Source organism: Odocoileus virginianus, chromosome 29, assembly GCF_023699985.2.
Source record: "Odocoileus virginianus isolate 20LAN1187 ecotype Illinois chromosome 29, Ovbor_1.2, whole genome shotgun sequence".
Classification (NCBI taxonomy): domain Eukaryota; kingdom Metazoa; phylum Chordata; class Mammalia; order Artiodactyla; family Cervidae; genus Odocoileus; species Odocoileus virginianus.
The window spans coordinates 13816363-13840980 of NC_069702.1; the positions used below are offsets into that span (position 1 = coordinate 13816363).

The 24618-nt window shown below is 53.1% G+C and overlaps 1 protein-coding gene across 3 annotated transcripts in view; it reads right to left on the reverse strand.

The window, feature by feature from the left end:
• The window catches only part of PPP2R2C (protein phosphatase 2 regulatory subunit Bgamma), a 161740-nt gene that overhangs the window by 10688 nt on the left and 126434 nt on the right, over positions 1-24618 (reverse strand). For all 3 annotated transcript variants that reach the window (XM_070458148.1, XM_070458149.1, XM_070458147.1), the window contains exons 6-8: positions 17695-17859; positions 7585-7754; positions 1932-2023 (exon numbers count right to left, since the gene is read on the reverse strand). In XM_070458148.1, the coding sequence (XP_070314249.1) occupies positions 1932-2023; positions 7585-7754; positions 17695-17859 (427 nt within the window). The remainder of the gene's footprint in view (positions 1-1931; positions 2024-7584; positions 7755-17694; positions 17860-24618) is intronic.

The following is a 24618-nucleotide window of genomic DNA, read 5'->3' on the forward strand; positions in this document are numbered from 1 at the left end:
ACAGTCCATGGGTCGAAAAGAGTGAGATACAACAGAGTGACTAACACACACCCCTCCTCTATGGGGCTTGCTGGGCTCACAGGATGCTTGCGATGAAGTGGAAGTGGCACATCCCTTTGCCTTCCAGAAGGTCAACAGTCATTGACTGGACAGTCTTGAGGCTTCAAGTCAGGGGCTTAGAATGAGCTGAGCTACAGTCCCACTCCCAGGGGCACGGCAACCAGTGGGGAAGAGGCAAGGTGAAAATGTGTAATAAACGCAAAGACATAAGGAAAACCCAGGAGGCTGCGGGTGTTGAGATGGAGAGGAACACCCTGAGGGCTTCCTGGAGGAGGTGGCCTTGGGTTGAGTCAGTCATTTGAAGTGATAGCAGGAGTGAGCCAGGTGTAATGTGGTCAGGGTTCCAGGGGGTGGGAGCAGAGTGGGTTGTGGAAGTGGGTGTTAGGGACTACCAGGGCTGGGGTGGCTGGCATGGCAGGAAGAGGTGGGTGAGAGGCAGGACAGCTGAGCTGCAGGCTGGGCACAGGGAAGCCAGGAAGAGAAGGCGGCTCCGTCTCTGGAGGCCCAGCATTCACTGTTCATGGCTGCCCCCTGGTGGTGACTTGGAGGAAGGGAGGGCAATGGTCACAACCAGTAGGGAGCCCAACAGGGACAGACAGACACGCACGGAGCAGTGTTGGGATCCCCTCTTTCCAGCAGTAAGTCTGTCTTCTGAGGCTCTAGGAGACCCCCAGACCTGCTGCCGGTGTTCACTGGGCGACCCTCAATGTGTCAGCCCGGCTGCAGGCCCCCAGAGGGAGCGCCGTGTCCCCCTGACCCAGCCGCATCAGTCCAGTCCCAGGCCAGGGCTTCCACCTGCTTTTCTGAGCATCCTTCAGTGGAGCCCCTGTGCCCATCATCCTAGTCCCTATGAGATCACTGTCCACGTGGAGACCCCTCAGCCAAGTGAACCCCAGGATGTTGGCAGCAGCCCAGGGGGTCCCCCACCCCCGGACATAGCATCTTGGTCCCACTTGGGGCCAGCCTGCTCCTAGGGGTGCCCTTCAGGTCTTGTCCCTGTGGTCCTGCCATTCCCCCCACCTGCCTTCCCCGATGGTCCCAGGGGGCCTGTGCTCATAGCCACACAGCCTCACAGCACAGAGGTTCTCATAGGACCACGGTGATGCCAGCCACACTTAGAGCCCAGCCTTCTTATGGCCGGACGCTTGGGACTGATGGAGTCCACTGCCGGCTTGCACTCTGCCCCTCCTCACCCATCACAGCCCTGCTCCGGTTGTGAAGTGTGATGGGTGATGTGCTGGCGTCCCGGGCCAGTGTGGTTTTCATCCCCGTGTGGTCTGGGTCCCCGAGTCCTTGCCACGGACCTTCCCTGTCCTGTCCACGCTCACCCTGGGCTGAGCCGGGTGATGGGGAAACAGGAGCTCAAGTCAGGCTCAGGTCCATTTCCCGGGTGGGCAGGGCTGTGAGGGGCAGGTACACCTGTGGAAGCCCCCTAGTCCCAGAAGATGCAGGAGCTGGAAGCGCTCTCTGGTGCCCCTGTGGGCGGGAAGCTGAAGCCATAATATCTGGAGGTGGGTGTAGACCAGTGGCTAAAGCCTTCTGGCCCTCGGGGGACCTGGCACTGATATACCCCTCACCCTTGACAGCCTGGGGAAGAGGCTGTGTGGTGAGGCACCCAGAACTGTCTGAAGATGCTTCCACTACTGTTCAGGAGAACGGGGCTCCAAATGGATGTAGTTTCAGAATGTGAAGTTTCATTTCCATCCCTGAACTTGAGAGTTGAGAGCTTGAGCTTGCTTACAAGAAAGGCTGGGGTTCCCTGGAACACCTTGATTCCTTTGGCTGGATAACAGGGAATTCTGGTCCCCCCAACCCCCCACGCCAGATCAGCAACTGGGCCCGCAGGGCCAAGGTCCAAGGTCTGAGGTTACCTGTCACTCCCATTCCAGGCGCATTCGAACTTGTCAAAAATGCAGTCGTTCTCGTACAGAGAACAGAGTTTGCTCCGAAGGTAATCATGGACCTGGTGAGAGAAGGGGACGATGGGGTGAGTTAAGGGGGTGCCCTGACAGTCCTGGCTCCCCCTCCATGAGGAGGGTCTCACTGAGCAGGGCTGTGCCCTCTGGGGTCTGGATGGCACTCCTGACTCAGCCCTGATCACTGGCAAGGGTCCACAGCCTGGCACACAGCCAACACCTGAGCTGTGGCCAGACAGGGGACGGTCACAGTGATGAGGAAACCACATCCCGGCTCTGCCCCTCCCTGGCTGTGTGACCCTAGACAGTGACTTCTCCTCTCTGAGGTCTGTTCCTCCTTAAAGTGATAAGAGCACACACCTCATGGGCTGTTCTGGGATCAAATGTAAGTGATGGGTATAGGGTCTTGTCTTTTGAGGACAGTGGTCGCTGTGAGCACATTGGTGGCCATCATGGAGAAAAAGAGGACGTTCACACAGGTCTCTCAAGTGTGATCTCAGTAGGTGCTATCTGTCCTGTTTACAGATGAGGCACTGAAGCTCAGAGAGGTTAAGTAACTGGCCTGAAGTCACACAGCTTACAAGTGGAAGACCAGGATCCTCTCCCAGGGTAACCTGACACCACAGGAGAGTTGATGACCGGATCCCGCAAGCTCTGTACCCACGGGGCCTCCTGGGTGCCGGCTCTCTGCAGGGACATGGCCCTGGCCTCTGGGTGGGGGGGTGCACATGTGCTGAGTCATGTCCAACTCTTGCCGACCCCATAGACTGCAGCCCGCTAGGCTCCTCTGTCCATGGAATTTTCCAGGCAAGAATACTGGAGGGGGTTCCATTTCCTACTGCGGGGGATCTTCCGGATCCAGGGATCGAACCCATGTCTCTTGAGTCTCCTACATTGGCAGGTGGGTTCTTTTACCACTGAGTCATCTGTGTGGGGGAGGGACGGGTAAGTGGGTAACATGAAGCCTCAACTCCTGGCTCTGTGCATCTTCATGACCCAGGGGAGTAACTTAGCTTCCTGGAGCCTCAGGATTCCTGTCTGAAAAGGGGGTCATGAGACCCCCACCCCTGGAAAAGAGTGTGAGGATTCCAGGAGACGGAGGCAGGGCAAAGCACCAGGTAGCTATCTGTGACCCCAGTTAACCTCAGAGGGATGGAGAGAAATGTCCAACTCCTGCTAGGCAGTGACGGTGGAGGGGGGAAGAAAAAGCAGGTTTTCATCCACTTCTGTCTGGAATCTCTTATTCATCTTAAAAAAACTCAGCTTTAGAGGAGGTCGCCTCCTCCAGCAGGGCTTCCCAGGTGGTGCTGCCCCCACCAATGCAGGAGACGCTAGAGGCATGGGTTCAATCCCTGGGTCTTAGAAGATCCCCTGGAGAAGGGAATGGCTACGCACTCCAGTTATTCTTGCCCAGAGAATCCCATGGACAGAGAAGCCAGGTGGGCTACCGTCCGCGGGGTTGCAGAGAGTCGGACACGACTGAGCCGCTGAGCACACCGAATGCCTCCTCCGACAGCCTCCCTGGATTGCCCCAGGCTACACACCCCTCTCTGACTCTTTCCGTGGGGCACCTGAGGCTCTTGCCCTGACTTTGTGTTTATGTTGACCCCACAGCCTGGAGGCTTCTTTCTTTTTTAGGTCTGAGAATCAATTTTAATTCTTTTTTATTTTTTCATGATTGTGATTTTCTTATTTTCAGGCAGTTTTTATTTATTTATTTTTAATTGAAGGATAATTGTTTTACAATATTGGCTTTTCCTGCCAGACTGGAAGGTTCTTAACTCAAGACTTCCTCAGGCCTTGGCCAACACGCCCCTCCCCAGAGAAGGTTCCCTGCCCGCCCCGCCCACAAAGCTTGCTCTCCCGCCCTTCTCTTCCCAGCCGACCTGGCTCGTGTTTTAAATCCTGTCCCCAGGCTGACATCACTCAGATGTTTCTCTCCAGCCAGGACCTCTCTCCCAGAAGCCCACACTGGACTGTCTAGCAGCCTACAAGGACGGGCCAGAGACCCCTCAAGGCTGAGCATGGCTGAGCCCTGGTCGTCCTTCTATCCCGCATCCTTCCACTGGTACAAGGCTACAAATGACCACATTTTTCCTTATCTCTCATACCTACATTCAGCTTGTCCAGAATTCAAAGTGATCCAGGGCCAGTCCCTTCTCACCACATCCGTCCTACGCTGCCAGCCTGCTCCAAGCACCCCAACCCAGCTTACTACAAAAACTCTCCAGGTAGCTCTGTGTCTGCTCTCCACACCCCCCAGCCCCCATCTATCTTATATGCAGCGAGGGGGATTCCTTGGAAACTAAGCTGGACCATGTCACGCCTCTACTCAAAGCCCTCCAGGGCACACAAGTCCCCCCGGTCACCTCTCTGACCTCAGGTTTTTCTTCCCTCCCGTAGTTAACTCTGCTCCAGCCGGTTCCTCACCATTCCTTGCATGCACTAACCACGTTCCTGCCTCAGGGCCTTGGTACCTGCTGCTCCCGCGTCCGAACACCCTCCCTGCAGACGGCTCATCCCTTACTTCTCCTAGGCTTCAGCGCCCCTGTTTCCTCGGCCTCAGCCTCTGGTTTATTTGTCATCCTTTGGGAAGCCTGTGATTATTTCATCTGTCTGTCTGCTTGGTTTCTGGCCATCTTCCCTGCTGGAATGGATGGCCCTCTGGCAAGATCTGTTTGTCTCATTCCCCAACAACTTCCCAGTGGGGTGCAGAGGGCCTGGCATATCACAGGACCTCAATACAGTTTTAAAAAATAAACAACTGGTATTAAAGGCAACTGGAGATGGTGTGGCTGGGCTCCCCAGGTGGGCCACATGTCTGAAAGAAATAGCGGGGTCCCTCCCCCAGCCGTTCCCCTTTCTCCACTCTGCTTCCTCAAGAGCCCTTGGTGCCTCTCCTGTGGTGTGCGTCTGTGGCCTGGGGTCTCCTGACCCATGGCCACGCCAAGCTCAGGTTCACTGTGTTCCTGTCGCCTGGGACCCTGGAGGGTGAGGCGGTGGTTCTTACCCTCCCTCTGAGCCCAGACTAAATGATTAAATATGAGATGAATGGGATAAATGATGCCTGACCTCATTCCCGGCCACAGGTTGTAAGGTGCTCATGTTCACCCCTCCAGGCTGCATGTTTAACGTGTGTGCTCCATGCAGTCAAGGCAGCCTCACTGATGCACTCGTCCAAACACACGTGCTGTCGTCTCCTGCACTGAGAGCCTCCTGCCCTCTGGTGGCAGGGTGCGGAAGGGTGTGGACTCTGGTGTAAGGAAGATGTGAGCACAGATCTAAGGTCTGTTGCTTGCTACTCTACCACCACAGATATGCCATTTAACTGTTTTCTCCAAATAAAATGGGATCGAGAGAACACCGTCCCCACCTCTCAGGGAAGCTGGGAGGCTTAGAAGAGGAAAGTGTGCCAAGGTCTTAGATCAATGCAGCACGTGCCGAGGGCTGGCTGACTCAACACCCCTTTCTCCCTGCCTTCTTCAACCACAGAGGCCATAAAACTACTAATTTTACCAGTCTGGTCATGGGCTCATCCTAGCCAATGAGTTATAACAGGTCTTCTGAGGAATGTTCTGGGAAAGCTTTTGTGTTCCTGATAAAATATGCCACAGATCCAACCAGCACAGCCTTTCACATGTCCTCTTATTTCCTGCCTGGAAGGTTGGCATAGTTCCTGGAGTTGTGGCAGCCATTTTCCCACCATGAGTTATCACTCAGGAAGGTAGAAAACCAACATGCAAATGATGGGGAACTAAATCACCAAAGTAGTTGTTGGGACACTGAATGGGTCACAAAGCCACTCACTCTTCTGGGACACCCCAGCTTCTTGTAAAGAGAGGAAAGCTCTTATCTATTCAGTACTGCAAGTCAGCCAAATACAAATCTGCAATACACAATTTCTAGTGCACAACAACTAAAAATATTAGCTACTATGTTGGTTTTATGTAGCTATTACTATTTTAGAATCAAAAGGTCAGTGGGGCCAGAAGCCGAGCAACCAGCTTTGGGCCTTGTCCTCTAGAGCATTGATTCTCCTGTTTTATTGGGTCTTCATGTGCTTTGAGAATCTGAAGGCTCTGGGCCCTCCCCCGCAAAATGCTCATATTCAACATCTAGTTTCAGGGTCTGTGGGCCTTTGCTGACTCTAGGGACATGAAAGGCTGGTGGGGGGGGCTGCTAAGGGGGTTGGAACAGTCATGTCCCTGGACAGGCTCTAGGAAGGCATCAGAACAGTCATCCCCACAGGGCTGAGCAGGGTGTATGTCATTCCTGATCCAATCTTTGACGCCTGCCACTCCTGAGGGTCAGGGAGCTGATCCATTCCTGGGTTGTGCCATGGGAGCAGGAGGCCCTGCCTGGGTCAGAACTGGGGGGAGTGGCAGGACTTCTGGTAAACACACGTGGCTAATGAAGGAGCCCTTTCATGACTCCATTGTCCTGAGGAAGCTGGGGTGGGGCAGTGCACCAGGACCTTCCGAGACATCGTTGTGGGCATGGGGCTGCCAGGAGCATACGTGTCCAAGATCAGACTCTGAACCCCAATCCTTCCCTCTCAGCTCTGTGCCCCTTCCCAGGGGGGCCCTCCCTCTCTCTGGACATGCTGTACCCCAGGCTTTGGCAGGACGGAGGACAGGGAAGGGGCTGTAGGGCTCCCATCTGGGCTCCAAGTCTGTCACTGCCCAGCTGTGAGGCAGCTCCCCATATCATCACCTTTCAGCACCCCAGGTTCCTTCCTGCAAAGGGGGCCCGTGGCGCCCTCTTCACAGGGGCAGTAAGGAAGAGAGGTGACAAGGGTATGCGGCACCCTGTGTGCACCTAATACTTGGTGACACTGTGAGAATTTGGCTGGGTCTTCTGATGGGGTGTTTGCCCACTCTTACCTGCATGACCGATTTCTACAAGGTTCAGAACAAATGTCACCTCCTCCAAGAAGCCTCCCAGATCGCCCCAGCTGGAGACATAACTGGAGCAGCTTTAAAACAGCTTTAAAACAGTCCTGTATTCTTACCAAATTGTAACATCACATGGATTTTGTCTTCCATCCCCTCATATATGGATGAATCATGATAGAAAAATAATAAACAACTTTCCAGGCAGGCTTTCCAGGCTTCATCCTATAGACCTGGCTGAAAAAGCCTGCCCTGAGGATTTAGAAATGTACCAAGCTCCCATTTCACCACTGCATCACCAGCTAGGGATGCTCCCTGGGAAAGGGCAGTGCTTAGCTTGCCTTAATGGTAGGACTGCAGACACTGGCTCCAGGGGAGGGAAGCCATCATCTGCACCCTCAAATTGAGCCCAGTGTGAGGTTCATCTTTGTCCCCTGGGGCCCAAACTGAAGGCCTAGTCACAGCCCTGCCTCCCAGCAGGAGCTAGCAAGCAGAGGACCCACAGCGCCCCCATGAGGCGAGGCTGAGCTTGCCCCTGGGCTGAGCTACCTGAGATGAGCCGCCTGATTTCTTGAGCCTCAGTGTCTTCACCTGCAAAATGGGTTGATGGAAGCCACCGGTAGCTGGGAGAGCCCCTCCGTGCAAAGGCACAGGGGAGGGCTGGGGGTCCCCCACCCACAGACAGGCCCGCAGGTTTGGCGGGCCGCAGCGCCCACCTGGTAGGTCTCTATGGGCCGCGCCTCCATGTTCAGGTCCCAGACCTTCACCGTGAGGTAATCGCGGGTGAGCATGTACCGGCCGCTGTGGCTGAACTTCACGTCTGACACGGAGGAAATGATCTCGGAGAAGAAGGAGCGGTTACTGGGATCCTCGGGCTCTTCAAATACTGCGGAGACAGAAACAACCAGGTCACTGGGCTGCTCCCTCCTGTGAGGTTCGAACAGCAGACAGCTCCACTTCCACCCTGGGCTCATGCAGTCGTTTATTCACTCATCAAACCTATAACTAAATACCGGCAGGCACAGGCCCGAATGAATCCTCCAAGCGGGGAAGAACTAGCTCTTGGAACAGTATTTATGGAGCATCTACTCTGAGCCAGATTCTGTGCTGAACTTTCCCGAACATGACCTTATCTAATCCCCCAACGCTTTGGCCACCTGATGCGAAGAACTGACTCATTGGAAAAGGTCCTGATGCTGGGAAAGACTGAAGGCAGGAGGAGAAGGGGACGACAGAGGATGAGATGGTTGGATGGCATTACCGACTTGAGGGACATGAGTTTGAGTAAACTCCAGCTGTTGGTGAAGGACAGGGAAGCCTGGCGTGCTGCAGTCCATGGGGTCGCAAAGAATCGGACACGACTGAGCGACTGAACTGAACTGAATCCCTCAATAAAAATGTCAGGTCGGTACCATTAATATTCCCATCTTATAGCCAAAGGAACGGAGGCATGGATGGTTAAAAGCCATGCAGTAGGTCTCAGAGCTGGAAGTGGTGGAGTGGTGGTGCTTCCTTGCTGCTCTCTGCTGCCTCCTGCTGGCTATTCTGAACTCCAGGCCCGCGAGGCCTCGGGCATCCTCGAAGGCGCTGGACCACACTCTGGACCAGGCGGGGCACCCTCTGCGGTTCTAACTGGCTCAGGGGCCTCTGCTCCTGGTGTGCTGGGCACACATGACCGAATCCCACTCTGAGGTGTGTTGTTCGGCTGCCATGGGGTTGCAGCAAAATCAGATCTCGCCGCCACAGGTACAACCTGTGAGTCCCGTTGGCCTCCCACCTCCCATTACTGCAGGCCTGCTGCTCCACACAGGGCGTTGCTTTCCTGTCCCCTGAAGGCTAGAGCTTCCTGCCCCTACCAGACACCCCAGAGCGGGGTCCCCAAGTCGCTGCCGCCTGACAGGTCCCTGTGCAGTGGGACGAGCTCTTCCAGGCTCACGTCTGTTGCTGGCTGTCCCACCAGTTTGACGACCAACACCCTCACTGGCCAGTCAGACGCTGTAGCGGCCCTGGTCCTGCAGCGGGATGGACATTAGGGTCCCTGATGACCAATTAGGACCCGAGCCATGGATGGCTCTGGCTCAGGGAAGAGGATGGGGCGGTGAGTGGGCAGCCACTTACAGTCAGTCTAGAAGAACTCAAGCATTTGATGACCTGTCCAGCTGTCCCCACAGGCACCAGCTGAGTGACTGTCCTGCCTGCTGGCCTGCTACGAGCCTCCAGGCTTCAAACAGGGAGCAGAAAGCTGATCATGTGTCCCCAGAGGCTCATTAGAGAGCCCCACCTACTGGGGACATCCTATATGCCAATTGCCCAGTCTGTCCCAGCCCCTTACACCCCATCCGAGAACCCAGTTTCTCACTTGTCCAAGGTTGACATTGCTCCTGCCTTTCCCAGAATTACAGCTCCTGCAGGGTGGCTGGGAACATTTCAAGGCCAATCTGATGGTCTCACGTGCTCATGTCTGCAGGCATGCATTCATTCTCTCAGTGAGCCAGTCCATGCTGAGCGCCCACCATTGCCAGGCACTGTTTGTGGGCCTGGGATGCTGCATTGAGCAAGGCCGCCACTCTACTGGGGCCCGCATTCTCCTCCCAGAGACAGACAGTATAGCTCAGTGACATGCAATACTGTGGGGGAGTGGTGAGTGCTGGGAAGAAAGACAAAGCAAGTGAGGAGACAGGGAGAACAGGCGGCTGGTGATTTGGACAGACAGGGCCTCTATGGGAGAGAACATCTGAGCATAGATGTGAATGAAATGAGTAACCAGGGAGGAGAACTCCAGGCAGAAGTTATATCATGTGCAAAGGCCCTGAGGCAGCAATGAGCTGAAGGTCATGGAGGCTGAGAAAGGTGTGAGCCAGGAACTATAAACCAGGGGAAGGGCATCATCCTGTGGGCAATGGGAAGACACAGCAGGGCTTGGAGAGAGGGTGGGCAAGGCGAGCTGTGGGTTTCTCCAGGAGTTTGCTCCCTGCAGTGGTGAGGAGGCCCGCTGATGGGTTACCTTTAGCCTCTAAAACCTCTGAATTCTGATTGGTCATCTCACAAAATTGTATTTTGTACCTGGTAATAGTAATTAAACTGACACCTTTATTTCTGCAGATATCAACATTCATAATGTTTCTTTGTTAAGCCCCAAATTAAATCAATGACATTTCCCTCTTCTCTCAGATGCCTGGAGTAAGGAAAAGAAAAATTCAATACTTGATTTCCTACTTAAACTAAAGCAGTGAGATTCTGTATTGTCTTTAATGAATAGGATATGGACCTAATATTTGGGGGAAATGGGGCAGAGGGATTGAAAGAAGATGTACCCCAAACTCTCAGCAGGGACCTGGGTGGCACCCTGCACTTCCCCAGGTATGTGGCAGGAATTCTTACTCAGTTGAATCGGCATCTCTGCTGCTAGGGATCAGACAGAAGGTAAGATAGAAAAGCATAGAGAGTAATATTGAAACATATATATTGGGCTTCCCAGACGGTGCTTTTACCACTGTAAAGAACCCATCTGCCAATGCAGGAGACATAAAGAGACCTGGGTTTGATCCCTGGGTCAAGAAGATCCCCTGGAGAAGGAAATGGCAACCCACTCCAGAATTCTTGCCTGGGAAATCCCTTGGACAGAGGAGCCTGGCGGGCTATGTTGCATAGGGTCTCAAAGAGTCGGACACGACTGAGGTGACTTAGCATGTACACTACCATATGTAAAATGGATAGCCACTGGAAGTTTGCTGTATGATGCAAGGAACCCAAGCCAGTGCTCTGTGACAACCTAGAGGGGTGGGATGGGGAAGGAAGTGAGAGGGAGGTTTAAGAGGAAGGACATGTGTATGTATGCCTGTGGCTCGGTCATGTTGATGTATGATAGGAATCATCACAATATTGTAAAGTAATTATCCTCCAGTTAAAACTAAAATAAAAAATTTTAAAATATATAAAAAGCATAAAGTGGGGTCTGTCTCTTGCACCCCGACTTTGTACCCCTTGCCTGCCTCAGTGGTCCCCTCTGGCCTCCACCCAAACCACTAGGTCTGGTCCAGCTCACTGCACTCTGAACCTTACAGAGCTCCCAGCACGCCTTGTGGGGGTTCGGTATACCTACGGGGGCCAGAATCACAGAGGAGCATCCGTACTGGATGTCACAGAGCCATGGCTGTGTCTTCTGCCAGCTTTAAGGAGCAGGAAGCCACAAAGGTCAAAGGCTGAGAAGATGATCGAATCCATAGTTGGAAACAGAAGCGCCCAACAGCCATGGCAACCTCAGGTCTGGCTGTCTGTGGGCATTTCTGCAGGTTTGTTTTAAGCCCCAAAGCATCAGAACTGAGAAAGATTAGTGGGAAGGGACATGAACAAGCCTGAAAAAAGTTATGCGGAGAAGTTCTCAGCTTTCTTTTCAAACATTTCCATGACATTGTTTTGTTGCTGTTATTTTCATGTGTTTTTAAAATTCATTCTTATTGGAGTACAGTTGCTTTACAACCTTGTGTGAGTTTCTGTTGTACAACAAAGTGAATCAGCTATATGTATACACATATCCCCTCTTTTTTGGATTTCCTTCCCATTTACGTCACCACAGAGCAGAGTTGGGCTGAAATTTTCAATACAACTATTTTTTGTTGTTGTTGTTGAAAGACTGCAGAATCTTCTGTATCAATCCCCACCCCCGCCCCCCCCCCCCAGACTGAACATCCCCAGGGCATTAATATGAGACAAGGGGATCTCCCTTCTGATTGACAGAATCACTATGGACATTTTGCAGTAATTATTGCCACCAAGAGTTTAAAGAAGCGCATCCCAGAGGGTGGCGGGCTCCATCCCACCTTCTCTCCCCTGCCCTGATTATTTTAAAGTTGGGAGGCTCTGAAACAGCAGATGCCCATGCCTTATCTTTTTAGAAAAACTAATTTTGCTTAATGAAGGCGCCTGGGGCCCTAGCTGGTTCCCTGACAACCACGCCCTCCTTTCTGGGTGTCTCACGAGGGGAAGGGGTGAGGAGCCCCCTCCCTGTCATGCTTGCCTGAGTGAATAAAGGCACCCTGGGGAGGTTCTGAAGCACCTGGGATGCAAGAAAAGGCAAGTGAAACCTGAGATGGGGGCCCGCCTCGTACACAACTCTGATGTGTCCTTCTTCTGCTTAAAGCCCTCCGTGGCTCCCAGCGCCCACAGGTCCAAGGTTCAAGCTCCCACAAGCTCCTAATCCGGCCCTGCTGCTGTAGCCTCATAAACCCAAAATCCCCTTCTGCAGCCACACGCTGACCCCCTTCCCCCCCAGGGTTCCAGGGCCTGGAATAGAGTGAGGCAAGCAGACCCCGAGGGCAGGCGCCACATTGAGCAGCTCACTCTCGGGGTCGCCTGAAATGAATGTCTCCTTCCATGGTCCAACTTAGGCATCTCACTCGCCTTATCCCAGCCCTTGCCCTGCCACATACCAGGCAGCAGAGTGGAGCCAAGCTCTGTGCGACTTCAAGCAAGCCCCTTAACCTCTCTGAGCCCAAGTTTCCTCACCTGGAGGGCAATCATGGTGAGACCTCCAGAGGTAACACCTGGAAGCACCTGGCCCAGTGAGGTCCTTAAGTAGCTGCTCAATAAAAGAGTTGTTTTTCCCATTGTTTTTGCTTTTTTCTTTCCTACCTGTCTTTCCTACCAACTCCTATACATCCTTCAGAGCCCCAACTCAAATAACCTGTTCTCCATGCAGCTTGTCCAGCTGTTCACCAAAGAAATCAAATGCTCCCCGTTGTTGCCTGCACAGCCCGGGGGTACCCTCTGGTATGGCATTAGTGAGGATATCATTGAGGATAACCTGGCTACCCCGCGGGGCTGTGAGCTCTTGTCAGCCTGTGGATGGTCTTCTCTGGGCAGGGATGGGGAGGTGGGGGGTTAACTGAGCAGGCAGAACTGACCAAGTGGGACTGGGAGGAAGGGGGGTTCAGGGCTGATGGAAGAATGGCCCTGGCTTGAGCCACACGCTCTGGGACAATGGTGCAGGGCAGTGAGACCCTGGAAAGAAACACGGAGGGACAGAGGTGGGGCTGCGGGGCTGTGGAGGTGGAGAGCCTGGGAGGAGACTGCCCTGAAGGAGCAGAAGGGTCCTGCCCGGTCCATGCTCCTGGCTGCCCTAGCAATGGGTCCCTCCTCTGCTCTGATGTTATGAGAACATCCACTTGAAAGATGAACACGTGTGTCCAGGTAAGTCCCACCTTGGGCTCTAGGATCAGCAATGGGGTGGGCCATGGATCCTGTTAAGACACAGCCAGGCCAAAGCGCCCATAGTCCCTGTGCTTTCAGCGTAAACCCAGAGCATCCCACCAAGGTCTGGAAAGCCCTCTTCATGTGGCCCCTCCTCACTCCATGCACTTCTGCCCTCACCCCCCGCCTTCCCACGTGGGCCTCAGGATCCAGCTGCAGGGCCTTTGCACTTGGCTGTGCCCTCTGCTGGGGGCTCTGCCCTGACTCGTCCCCAGACATTAAGAGCCTCCCCAGCAGAAGAGTCTGGCCTTCCCACCCCAGATCCATTAGCAGGGGTGAGTTCTGAGAATCTACCCCATCCAGGCCCTTTAAAAGAACCTGGTTCACCCCTAACTCCCATGAGCATTCTATGTTCTCAAGGGTTCTGTGAAAAGTAAGTGAGAAAGTGCACAGGCTGATAGGCATGAAACTTCTGGAGCCTCTAATAGGCTCTGCTTAGCTGTGTGACCTTAGGGGAATGTCTTAACCTCTCTTGCCTCTCAGATAAACAATAACAGCTGTGATGAACAATAACAGCCCCCAAACATGGCCACATCCTCATCCCTGGGACCTGTGTGTGTGTTACCTAACATGACAAAAGGCTTTGCATATGCAAGTTTAGGATCTCGAGTTGCAGAGATTATCCTGGACTCTCTCGGGTGCCAGCCCACTGGTAATCATAAGAGGAAATGAGGACCATCAAAGGCAGAAGAAGAGATGACAGGATGGAAGCGGGGGTTGGAGTGATGCATTTTGAAGACGGAAGGGGCCACGAGCCAAGGATCATAGGTGACCTCTAGAAGCTGGAAAAGATAAAGAGACCTATTCTCCCCTGAAGCCTCTGGAAGGAATGCAGGCCTGACAACACTGGGTTTTGGACCTCTGCCCTCTAGAATTGTCAAAGAATATATTCATGTTGTTTTAAGCCACTGAGTTCATGGCAATTTGTTACAGCAGCCATGGGAAACCAATACACTCAGTTTCCTCATCTATAAAATTATTCCTCCAATAATCGAGGACTTGCATCATAGCGCAGCTCTCAGGACTTAATGAGATGTAAACGTTGAGCAGCACCTGATGTGTAGCAAGCCCTGGACCAACGTCATCTGTGGTTCCTGCTTCACCCAGTACTGGGCTGGCGTGGAGTAGGGGGCCCACCGTGGGGAGTGACTGTCATTACTGCCTATTCTAGGGAATCTTCATGTCTCTTGGCATGACCCTTCCTTTTGGCAGGCTCTGTGCTGTGAAAAGCAGAAGTGACTGTCTATTTTGAGGATTCAAGCACAGTTGTTTCCATGGTTACGCTGTCATTATGACTAGCAGACAAAAGACCCAGCTTTCTAGTGCGTTGGAGAAGGACAGGAATCTGTGGGTTGGGCAGCAGCCTGTGCCCCTTGGCTCTGCCCCTGACGATGGGGAGGGGCCTGGGGAAGCCACTGTTTCTCTGAGCCTCGGTTTCCTCATCTGCCCAATGACAGAAGTCAACACATGATCCACTTGTGATGTGGGACGCCCTTCCTTCAGTGAACAGAAAATCACAGTCTTACCCACTGGGAAAATGATGCCTGGACCATTCATCTCTGGGATGTCACGATCAGCCATCCCCTGAGTTCTGAATAGTAACTAAATGAGTAGAAGTGAGATGTAAAGAATAGGTCCTAGCCTCCAAGTCTCTTTAAAACAAGATTTGGCTCCAATAACAGCCATTTGTTCTGATTAAAAATAACAGCCAAATTGGCAATCATCTGCTTGCTTAATTTCTCAGGAGAACTAAGAACATACGCCATCTGGAGAATGCAGACAGTAGGGCAGGTATTTCCTAGACTCAGGACTTTTGGGAAATGAGATGAAGAAAGGAAAACAGAAGCTGCAAAGTACTGTCCAGAGCCTGGTGAACAATCCTGTCACTGGCATTAATGAGAAAGTTTCTGTGCAGAATATGGAGTTTGAGAATGAAAAGAAAATTCTAGAAAAATGCATTTTAATACAAAATTAATTCCCTTAGAAAACCCATATAAACCAATAAACAAAAAGGATCTACATGTGAGTTTTACTAAGACTTCAAGGAGCAGATATATTATACTAACTGTTCTAGGGGAAAAAAGAGAGAAAGCAGCCAGCTCATTTTACAAGAGAACAATCCTCTTAATAAGACTGGACAAAGACTGCAGGCAAAGAAAATTAAAGGCCAACTTCATCTCTGATCATTTATGCCTAAAGCAGAATTTTTGCATCCATGCAAAAATGTCCTCAGCAAGGAAATTTCCTGCCCTCAATGTCACCAGGCACTGAAAAAGCCCCGGGGGGTCAGGACGGTGCCAATGTCCCTCCCTTCATATCTTGGCCCTGTCAAAGCCTTCTGGAACCTGCTGAAGATGCAGAATTCTCCGTGGCCCTAATGAATGCTCACTGCAGCCCCCAGAGAGGGGGGTGAGAAATTCAATGGAGCTGAGTCACTGAAATAAAGTTACAGCTCTTGCACTTGACTTTGCGGGCTGAGTCACATGCAAATCTACACCACCCGGTGTGTGACAATGACGTGCCTGGAATCTTTGTGTGTGTGCCTGGGCTCGGGAAACGGATGAGTGACAGCTGTCTTGGTGGGCGGCTGCTTGTTCAGATCCTAGGGAACCACTGATACAGTTCCAGAAGCCAAGAGGGTCTCTGACTTCCACGTCCAGCCCACGGAGACTGTCATTCAAGCAGCGCGGGGGGCGGGAGGGGGGGTGTGTGTGGCACAAAACCATCCCTATTCTCCCTAAATTTGTTCCTTCCTGAACCCACATTCAGAAACAATTTCTGGGCGTATTTCTTTCCATGATTTTCTGTTTCCATTCTTTTGGTGAAGTAGTCATCATCCTGCTTTTCGCTCCCACAGAATTTTCCAACATAATCATTTCCCCATGTCATTAAACCCCTCCTAAGTCAGTTTTTTAAAGTCTGAACAATATTCCATTATACAGACGGCATCATCCAGCCACACAGGTGCCTTCCCATCTCGGAGCCTTCGCCTCTGCCGTGTCATTAAACACCACTCACCGCCTCTCAGCATCATATCGCCTAGTTAGGAGTTTATTGTTGGTCCGTTGGTTCCTGCCGCACCCCAGGGACAGTGTCAAGAGCATGGCAGCCCACCGTGTGGCACGTGAGTGGTGGGTGGCCCCACCTCCACCCAGAGGGAGATCTGCGCTCCCCACCCTGAATGCCACCAGCTCAGCCCTCAGAAGGCGTGGTGCCCAGGGAGGGGCCTTTCCCAGGACCACGCAGGAGCTCTGCTGGAAGAGCCCTGGGCTTGTGGATGGGGGTCAGCGGCTCCAGTACTAAGTACAGACCCAGACAGCGGACATCTCGCCTGGCTGTGAATGTGAGGAAGGCTGGGAGAGTGTGTGCAGAGTGGGTGAACCCAGAGAAGGGTGACGGGGTGAGACGAGGGGACAGAACTCGGCCAAGGAGGGAGAAGGAGCTGGCGGCTACAGAGAGTCCCGAGTCTTGAGTCCCTGGGAGCTGGAGCAGCACCGTCCTCTCTGGCTGCCCAGGGAAACCAGGCCCCCGGGGAAAGCGAGTAACTCTGTCCCTCCCAACAGCCCTCTGCCTCCTTCACTGAGACACTGACAAAGCCCTCCAGCGGCTAACTGGTCACCACTCATTCACTGTTTGTTCGTTCATTCATTCAACATTTCCAGACCCTGCTGGAGGCACCGGCATGGATAGAGATGAACTAGATTCCCCGCCCTCCTGACCGGGGCCACGTCTGCTCCCGGCCCCCCGCTACTCCTGCAAGGTCATCCAGGGAGGGCGTCGTGGGCTGACCCGCTGCCTTCAGGTGCCTCTGGGGAGCACCGCGTTAGTGGACAGCCGCCAGCTCAACCCCAGCACCAAGCTGCCCAGACTGGGGGCGAGGAGCACCAGTCGGGGTAGCCCAGGGTCCCAGGCTCAAGTCCCACACTGCTGCTTTTCAGTGTGAGTGGCCTCGGGCCCGTCTCTGGAGCCTGTTTCACCTTCCGTGCAGGGCTCCGGGACAGCTCGTATGACAAGATGAGCTAACGCCGGTAGAGAGCGTGGCTGGGCGCCTGGCTCTGTCCAGTGTGAGCTGTCCTGTGGTGGTTGGTCACCATATGAAGTCCCCTTGGACCTCGTCCACCCCTGAATCCCTTGACACCTCTGTGGCAACCCTGAGGCTGCTCTCTGGGGGGTTCCAGTAGGAGGTGACCCAGCCTGCTGGGGGAGGTGGAATAGCACAGAAATTCTGCGCGGTGTGTAGTCGTGAGCAGAAGCTTTGGGGGTTCTGGGAGGTAGGAAGAGGGACCTGGCCCAATGTGGGGATCAAGGAAGGCTTCCTGGAGGAGGTGACAGTTGAGTGTGGTCCATTCTTGGCTTCCAGTGCCCAGCTCACTCCCTGGCCTTCATCTCTGCTGGGACTTGGGGTGGGGGCAGTGGGTGGCAGGACCGGGTGTCCCCTGCCAGCAGCACTAAAGAAGCACTGAGTCCACGCCCCGCTCCCAGCCCATTCAGGACACCCCCATGCTCCACCCACCCACCCCAGGAGGCCCCGCCCACATCCATGGCCGGCGGGGGCGCTGGCGGGCATGCGCACTTACGTTTGGAGTGCTTGTCACACAGGGCGGCCGCACGCATGTCACAGAGGCGCAGGGAGCCCTTGCTGCTGCTGTAGACGAAGAGGTTGCAGTGATGCGGGTGGAACTCCGACGCGGTGATCACCTCCGTGAGGTCCTCCATGTTAGCTGGTTTGATGTCCACGATGTCTGGGCGGCCGGGTCAAGGAAGGCGCGGCAAAGGGAGGGTGTCCTCGCGGCCCTGCCTTCCCCTGCTCGGAGACCCTGGGGTAATCCAGACACCTCTCCTGGGCACGTCCGCCTACCCCGAGTCTGAGCTCTCTCTCCATTGCCGAGACTCCTGGACAAATAGCTGACCCCAGAGAGTCCCCAGGCTACAGACCTGCCTGTCCAACACCCCTTGTGGGTGCCCATCCACTGTCCCCATAAGACGGGACCTCCGCCTCCTTCCTGACTGGTACCCTCTCTCTAGCCGGTGCCCATCAGCTGCCCAGACCCCACACAGGGCAACCCGTGAGGCGTCTCCCCTCTGCCCCTCCTCCCCCAGTTGCCAATCAGAAGGCCAGGGGCCTTTATTGAGTACAGGGCCATGGACACAATAGGTGAAGAACTTCAGTTCTCTCCCATCACTCTGCATTGCGTCTGATCTGAGTGGACGGTTATGAGTTGGCTCCCCTCCACAGCCCCCAGACCCAGGCCCCTCAGCCCACAGCATCAAGTCTCTGCTCTGGGGAAGAGGTTCTCTGCCCTTCTGGATTTTCAGCTCTGACTTGCGTCTTCCATTCCCACTCATGTTACCATGAGGCGTGGGCATAAGGTACCAGATGTGCCATAGAGGACTCCAGACTCAAATACTGGGAATGCTGGATGCAGCTCTGTCATCTCTGCAGGGCTGGGTGCTGTGGAGAGGAAGGGATTGTGTCTGCTACCACGACAAAGGGAAACCCGAGCCTGGGGGTGGGGCAGACAGCCCCAAAGACGGAGTGGATGGAGAGAGAGATCTGGCAGTGCCTTTAGAATCCTAGATCAGGATCCACCGGAAGCCTTGACCCCTGGATGCTTAAATATGTGAGCCAATGAATCCATTTTCTGTTTTGTTGGTGTTCAGTTGCTCAGTCGTGTCCAACTCTTTGTGACCCCTGGCTGCAGCACGCCAGGCTTCCCTGTCCTTCACCATCTCCTGGAGCTTGCTCAAACTCATGTCCTTTGAGTCATCTCTTCCTCTGTCGTCCCCTTCTCCTCCTGTCTTCAGTCTTTCCCAGCATCAGGGTCTTTTCCAGTGAGTCAGCTCTTTGCATCAGGTAGCCAAAGTATTGGAGCTTAAGTTTCAGCATTAGTCTTTCCAATGAATATTCAGGACTGATCTCCTTTAGGACTGACTGGTTGGATCTCCTTGCAGTCCAAGGGACTCTCAAGAGTCTTCTCCAACACCACACTTCAAAAGCATCAATTCTTCAGCAGTCCAACTCTCACATCCATACATGACTACTGGAAAACCACAGCTTTTACCGTATGGACCTTTGTCAGAAAAGTAACGTCTCTGCTTTTTAATATGCTGTCTAGGTTTGTCAGAGCTTTGTTATTATAGGCATGCACTGTGGCCTGCCTCAGGGAGCCCTGTCTGGCCCCTCCGCCTGACCCTTGGGCTAGGGTGCCTTTGTTTGGCTCACAGGGAGACAGCCTGGCCCTGCTCACCTGTGAAGGGCTGTAAGGAAGTGAAACTAGCATTTTCTGTTTAGGGCCAAGAATTTTGTTGCTTGGAAAGGAAGTATCCTTGGCTGATACCCTGGAGCCCAGAGAGAGTAAACAACCAGTCCACAGTGATTCAGCAGTAAGCGGTGAGGCTGGATTCCTGTCCATCCCCATTGCCTACAACAGCAAATTGGAACCCCTGGATATAGCATCCAAGGCCTAGCATACCCTGGCCTCTTTCTATCTTTCCTGCTTCAGATGTTATTAGTCACTGGGCCCTGAAGGCACTTTCCTCTCAGACAGCGAAACCCTTGGTCTCTGTTCTCCCCAGCCATGTGGGAGTCCTGCAGCCCCTTCTGAAAAGCCCTGAAAAGCCCCCTCCTCCCTCTTCTTTGCATGTGGACTCTGGATTCAGAGAATTCCAGCTCTGCCACCTCCTGGCTGGGTGAGTTTCTCAGCTTCCAATGCCTCAGTTTCCTCATCTATAAAATGGGCTAACAGTTCTAATCTCATAGATTTGCTGTGAAGATGAGAAGAGGCAAAGCCCTTGACAACTTCCCGACACATAGTCAGTTGTTCTTATTATTTTTATTATCTGGAAAATACCAATTGAAACTCTGAGATATATCTGCTGTCAGTCTTGCCTCTTCCACCTGCCGCAGGCTGCTTCCTCTCTCAGTAAGAAAGAGGTATTTTCTGACTTCTGTAAACAGCAGAGTTTATAAAACATCAGAAAACATGGTTGAATCTGTTGCACTCAGAAGCACCAAGGAGGGTCTCTGTGCAAACGCTCAAATCTTGCCTGCTAGAAGCATACCATTAACCAGAAACTTAGAATCACATCAAAACAGAAGGAGGCATGCTGTCAGTGCCTGGATTGGTTTCCCAGGAAACTGTGGTTTCTGGTTCAATAAGAAGCAGAGGTTAAATCATGATAAAGTGAGATTAAAGTTTCAGAGAGAAAAAGAGCCAAGACATCTAGGATGCGAATTCCATCAACATCAACCTGCAACCCTGTCCTTGCGGGTCTGAGCACCCTCTGATGACTTTCCACAGGACGGTGCCTCCTCCCAGCCACTTTAATTCCCTACTGAACTTCAAGTGGTGTCTGGAGAAAAAGTGCTGTTGTTTACGAAATGTCATGCACATCAGTACAGCACCTGTCAGACGTTCTGTAAACAGGGACCAGATTCTCCCGCAGGACCCAGGACAAAATAGCCAGAGAGGGGCTGGGAGAAACAGGTACAGTCCTCAGGGCACATAGGTTGGGTTCAAGTCCTGGTTGTGTCAGTTGTCAAGGGACATGGGTTTTCACCATGTTTCCCTCCCTCCTCGGGAAGTGAAGATGCTTGCCTTGCAGATGGTCCTCTGAGCATTCCAGGGGGAGCTGTCCCCCCACCCCAGGGGACTCAGGTCATCATGACTTGTTGCTTTTGTCAATGAATGGAGGACAGAAGGGACAAGTGACACATATCACTTCCAGGCCGAAGCTCTGAGAGGCAGCACGTGCTGGGCCGTAAGCCTCAGGTGACCTGTGGTGGACTCGTAGCGTGAGGGGGCTCCGGTCATCTCCGAGACTTTCTGATTGTTACTTCAGGGTCACCTGACCCCCTTGATTGAATCAGCATCCAAATTCTCTCTCCTTTCCAGATGTTCTGGATGGTCTAGAACCGAGCTCAACAGAGAAGGAGCAGAGATGTGATGTCCAAAGTCTCTGGCTCGTGGAGACTGAAGCCGGGGTTTATAAAACACTTTCTAACCTGGGAGGCTGTGGACACTGGTGGCCAGAGAGAAGGCAGTGTGGTATCTTGAAGTCTTCTCTCCCAGGTTCCCAGATCCTGGCCTCAGACTCACACAGGGGCCGAGGCCAAGCAAAGGAGTGTGGCTTTTTGCTTGATCACAGAGTCCCTGCTCCCCACTTTCTGTTTCCCATGACCCACCTCTCTCTAACAGCCCTTCTGACAGCCTCATGACTACCATGCTCAGCTTTGGCCAGCCTTCTGAAGACACTCACTAGAACTTGGATCAAGGCCATGATGGCTTGAGTCCACAGGACTTGATCAGGCCTGCAGGCTCCACAGTGAACATGCCTGAACCAGAGCTGCCCGGAGCCAGCTGAGGGGGAACCCACAGGGACTGGGGCCCTGTGGGTGGAGGAGGCAGAGTCCTGATGCCTGGGTCCCACCAACAGCCCTGAACCATGGCTCTTAGTCTTAGCACTCATGCGTCACTCTGGGACTCTCCTGTTGTTTCAAACAAAGGCCTAGATGCAGTGGGTGCTGAGGAAAGATGATGTGACGCACAGGACCTATTTTCACGTGATGCTGGTGGACGAAGACAAGAGCACGCTCACGGCCAACCTGTGCCTCTGAATCCACAGCCATCCCCGCCACCTCGGACAGCACAGTGTCCTTCAGGGCGTGGCCATCCAGTCGGGTCCACCATCACCTGGCCTCAGGACGGCTTCTCCACCACCCCTGGCTCTGCTTGAGGACAAGGCTCTCCTTGTGGGTGTCCAGCTCCTTGCTGGCCACTGGGGGCGTGAGGGGCGAATGACTGAGTAGGTCTGTCCCTGCTAAATCTGTGTGGTCACATTACTGAGCAGGAGCCTGGAGATGGACTCCTGACTAGGGAAGCAGGTGGGGAGAAGCCTCTGTGTGTATGCTTAGTCACTCAGTCATGTCCGACTCTGTGACCCCATGGACTGTAGCCCACCAGGCTCCTCTGTCCATGGGATTCTCCAGGCAGGAATACTGGAGTGGTCTGCCATTTTCCTCCTCCAGGGGATCTTCCCAACCCAGGGACTGAACCTGCATCTCTTTTGTCTCCTGCACTGCAGGAGATTCTTTGCCACTGTGCCACCTGGGAAGCCCTGGGGAGGCCTCTGTATCTGTGTAATTAACGTCCCAAACAGACACCACAAATACGCCTTTAGGGCTCCCACCCGAGTGGCCACATGCCTGTGGACTTTGAGACACTCAACCATACACGGTGGCCTTGACATTGGCAAGAGCAGTGTTGGGTTGGAAGTTGTGGGTCTTGGGCCAGGTGTCTGGGTCTTAGCTCTCTCTGGAATGTTCAGTTCCTTATGCAAAAATCATTTCCATCCGTAAACCTTGTTTTCCCCTATTTGCAGAATGAGGGGTTGAGTATGACCCTGGAACACCATTTCATTTTGAGGATTAACCCCCAAGGTGCTGCCCCTAGCCCTGTTTTGGAATCAGCTGCATGAATCCCATGTGTAGGCAGTGCTTTTTCCATGGCAGGACTGACCTCTCTTGGGAAGAAGTATAATTAGACTCATTTACCAGCCCCCGTCCCCCTGGCAAAGCTCGATGAATTATTCATGTTCTGTTTTTCCATTTAATTGTACTCCAAGTGTCTGATGGCTTTTGTTTCACTTTCAATCACACTTTGGCAGCTAAGAATGATTTTTCCCTACAAGGAAAGTTTGTCAGACATAGGTAGGTGGAAAGAGGAGCAGGTCACGCAGAGAGAATAAGGGCAGAAGGTAGACTAGTTCTGGTCCCCACCCTTCGGCTGAGTGCAAGGTAATTCTCTCCAGTGTAGGAAGTTGAATGGTCCCCCCCACCCCACCAATACAAATCCATGTCCTAACCCTCATAGATTATGAATGTGAACTTATTTGGAAAAAGGGTCTTTGTACACGTGATCAAGTTCAGGATCTCTAGATGGGAGGGGTATTCCTAGATTACCTGGGTGGGCCCTAAATCTGATCAGAAGTTCCTTATAAGAGACACAAAAGGAGAAGCAGACACACCCAAAGGAGAAGGCCATCTCAGAGGCAGAGGCTGGAGCGATGCCTGGGGTTACTGGAGCTGGGAGAAGCATGGAAGGACCCTCTCCAGAGCCCTCAGAGGAACACAGCCCTGACAACACCTTAATTTTGCAAACTTCAGACCTCTGGAACTGTTGAGACAATAGATTTTTATTGTTTTAAACCAAATGGTGTCTGAAAAGTTATGCCATCTATAGGAAACTCAGGCACCCAGGTTGCTTCCTGGAAGTTGGGAAATAAAGACATGGGCGTCATGCCAGGACCATAGACATCTTCCTCAACATCCATTCCAGACTGCTTCTTTCCCTGCAGGTCCCTGTTTTAGCAGCTCCAGCCCTGAAATGCTGAGCCAGGAATCAGATCAGCTTTGGAATCCCCTGCCCGCTCCTTCCTTCATCAATTCCAGCCTGTCTCCATGTCCTGGCTTCTCCATTTGGAGGTCCCTCTGCTTTGGCCCTCAGCCCAGGCTGTCTCTGCTTCAGGGGGGCTCCCTGCCCCTGATCAGCCCCCCAACCTCAGCAAGAGTGAACTTTCTAAAATGGGGCTGGGTTTCCCCCCACTGCCCTGCTCTATAGGTGCCCTTCTCCTCCTGCCCCCAGCCACAAGAAAAGGCCTTCTTTTTAGGTTACAAACATTGGCTGACCATTTTCAGTCATCTGAGTGCAGGCAAAATCGTTTACACCCCAGACTTCAGTCTATACCAACTTGGTGCCCACTTGAGATGCCCTGTGTCTGGCCCCGAGCAGATGGCATCACATATGTGTCTGTTGTTATCTCTCCACCTGTGGGTGAGATGCCCCTTCTTGTAGATGAGCAAACAGGGGCTCAGCAAGGAGAAGCCACTTGTTCAGGGCCAGGCAGAGGGTGGCCAGCCGGGGACAGCAACAGAATTGAGCTCCAGAATCTACAATATGCAGTATGCTGTGACTTGGGAGACAGGGAAGAATGGGGTGAGAACAGCCTGACAACCTGGGGCTGAATCCAGGCTCTGTCTGTTTGCTAGCTGTGTGTGCAAGCCTCCCTGTGCTCCAGTTTCCCCAATTCACAATGACAGTGGTATACCTTAGCCCTGTCCTCTGTCCATGGGATTTCCCAGGCAAGAATACTGGAGTGGGCTGCCATTTCCTTCTCCAGGGGATCTTCCCGATCCAGAGACTGAACCTTCTCCTGCATTGCAGGCAGATTCTTTACTGACTGAACCACCAGGGAAGCCCCTAAACCAGCACCACCACACCTTACCTCCTAGGGTAGTGTGTATGCTTCGTCATTCAGCCATGTCCGACTCTGTGGTCCCATGGTCTGTAGCCTGCCAGGCTCCTCTCTCCATGGAATTTTCCAGGCAAGAATATTGGAGTGGGTTGCCATTTCCTACTCCAGGGGATCTTCCTGACCCAGGGATTGAACCCGTGTCTCCTGCGTCTCCTGCATTGGCAGGTGGATTCTTTACCACTGAGCCA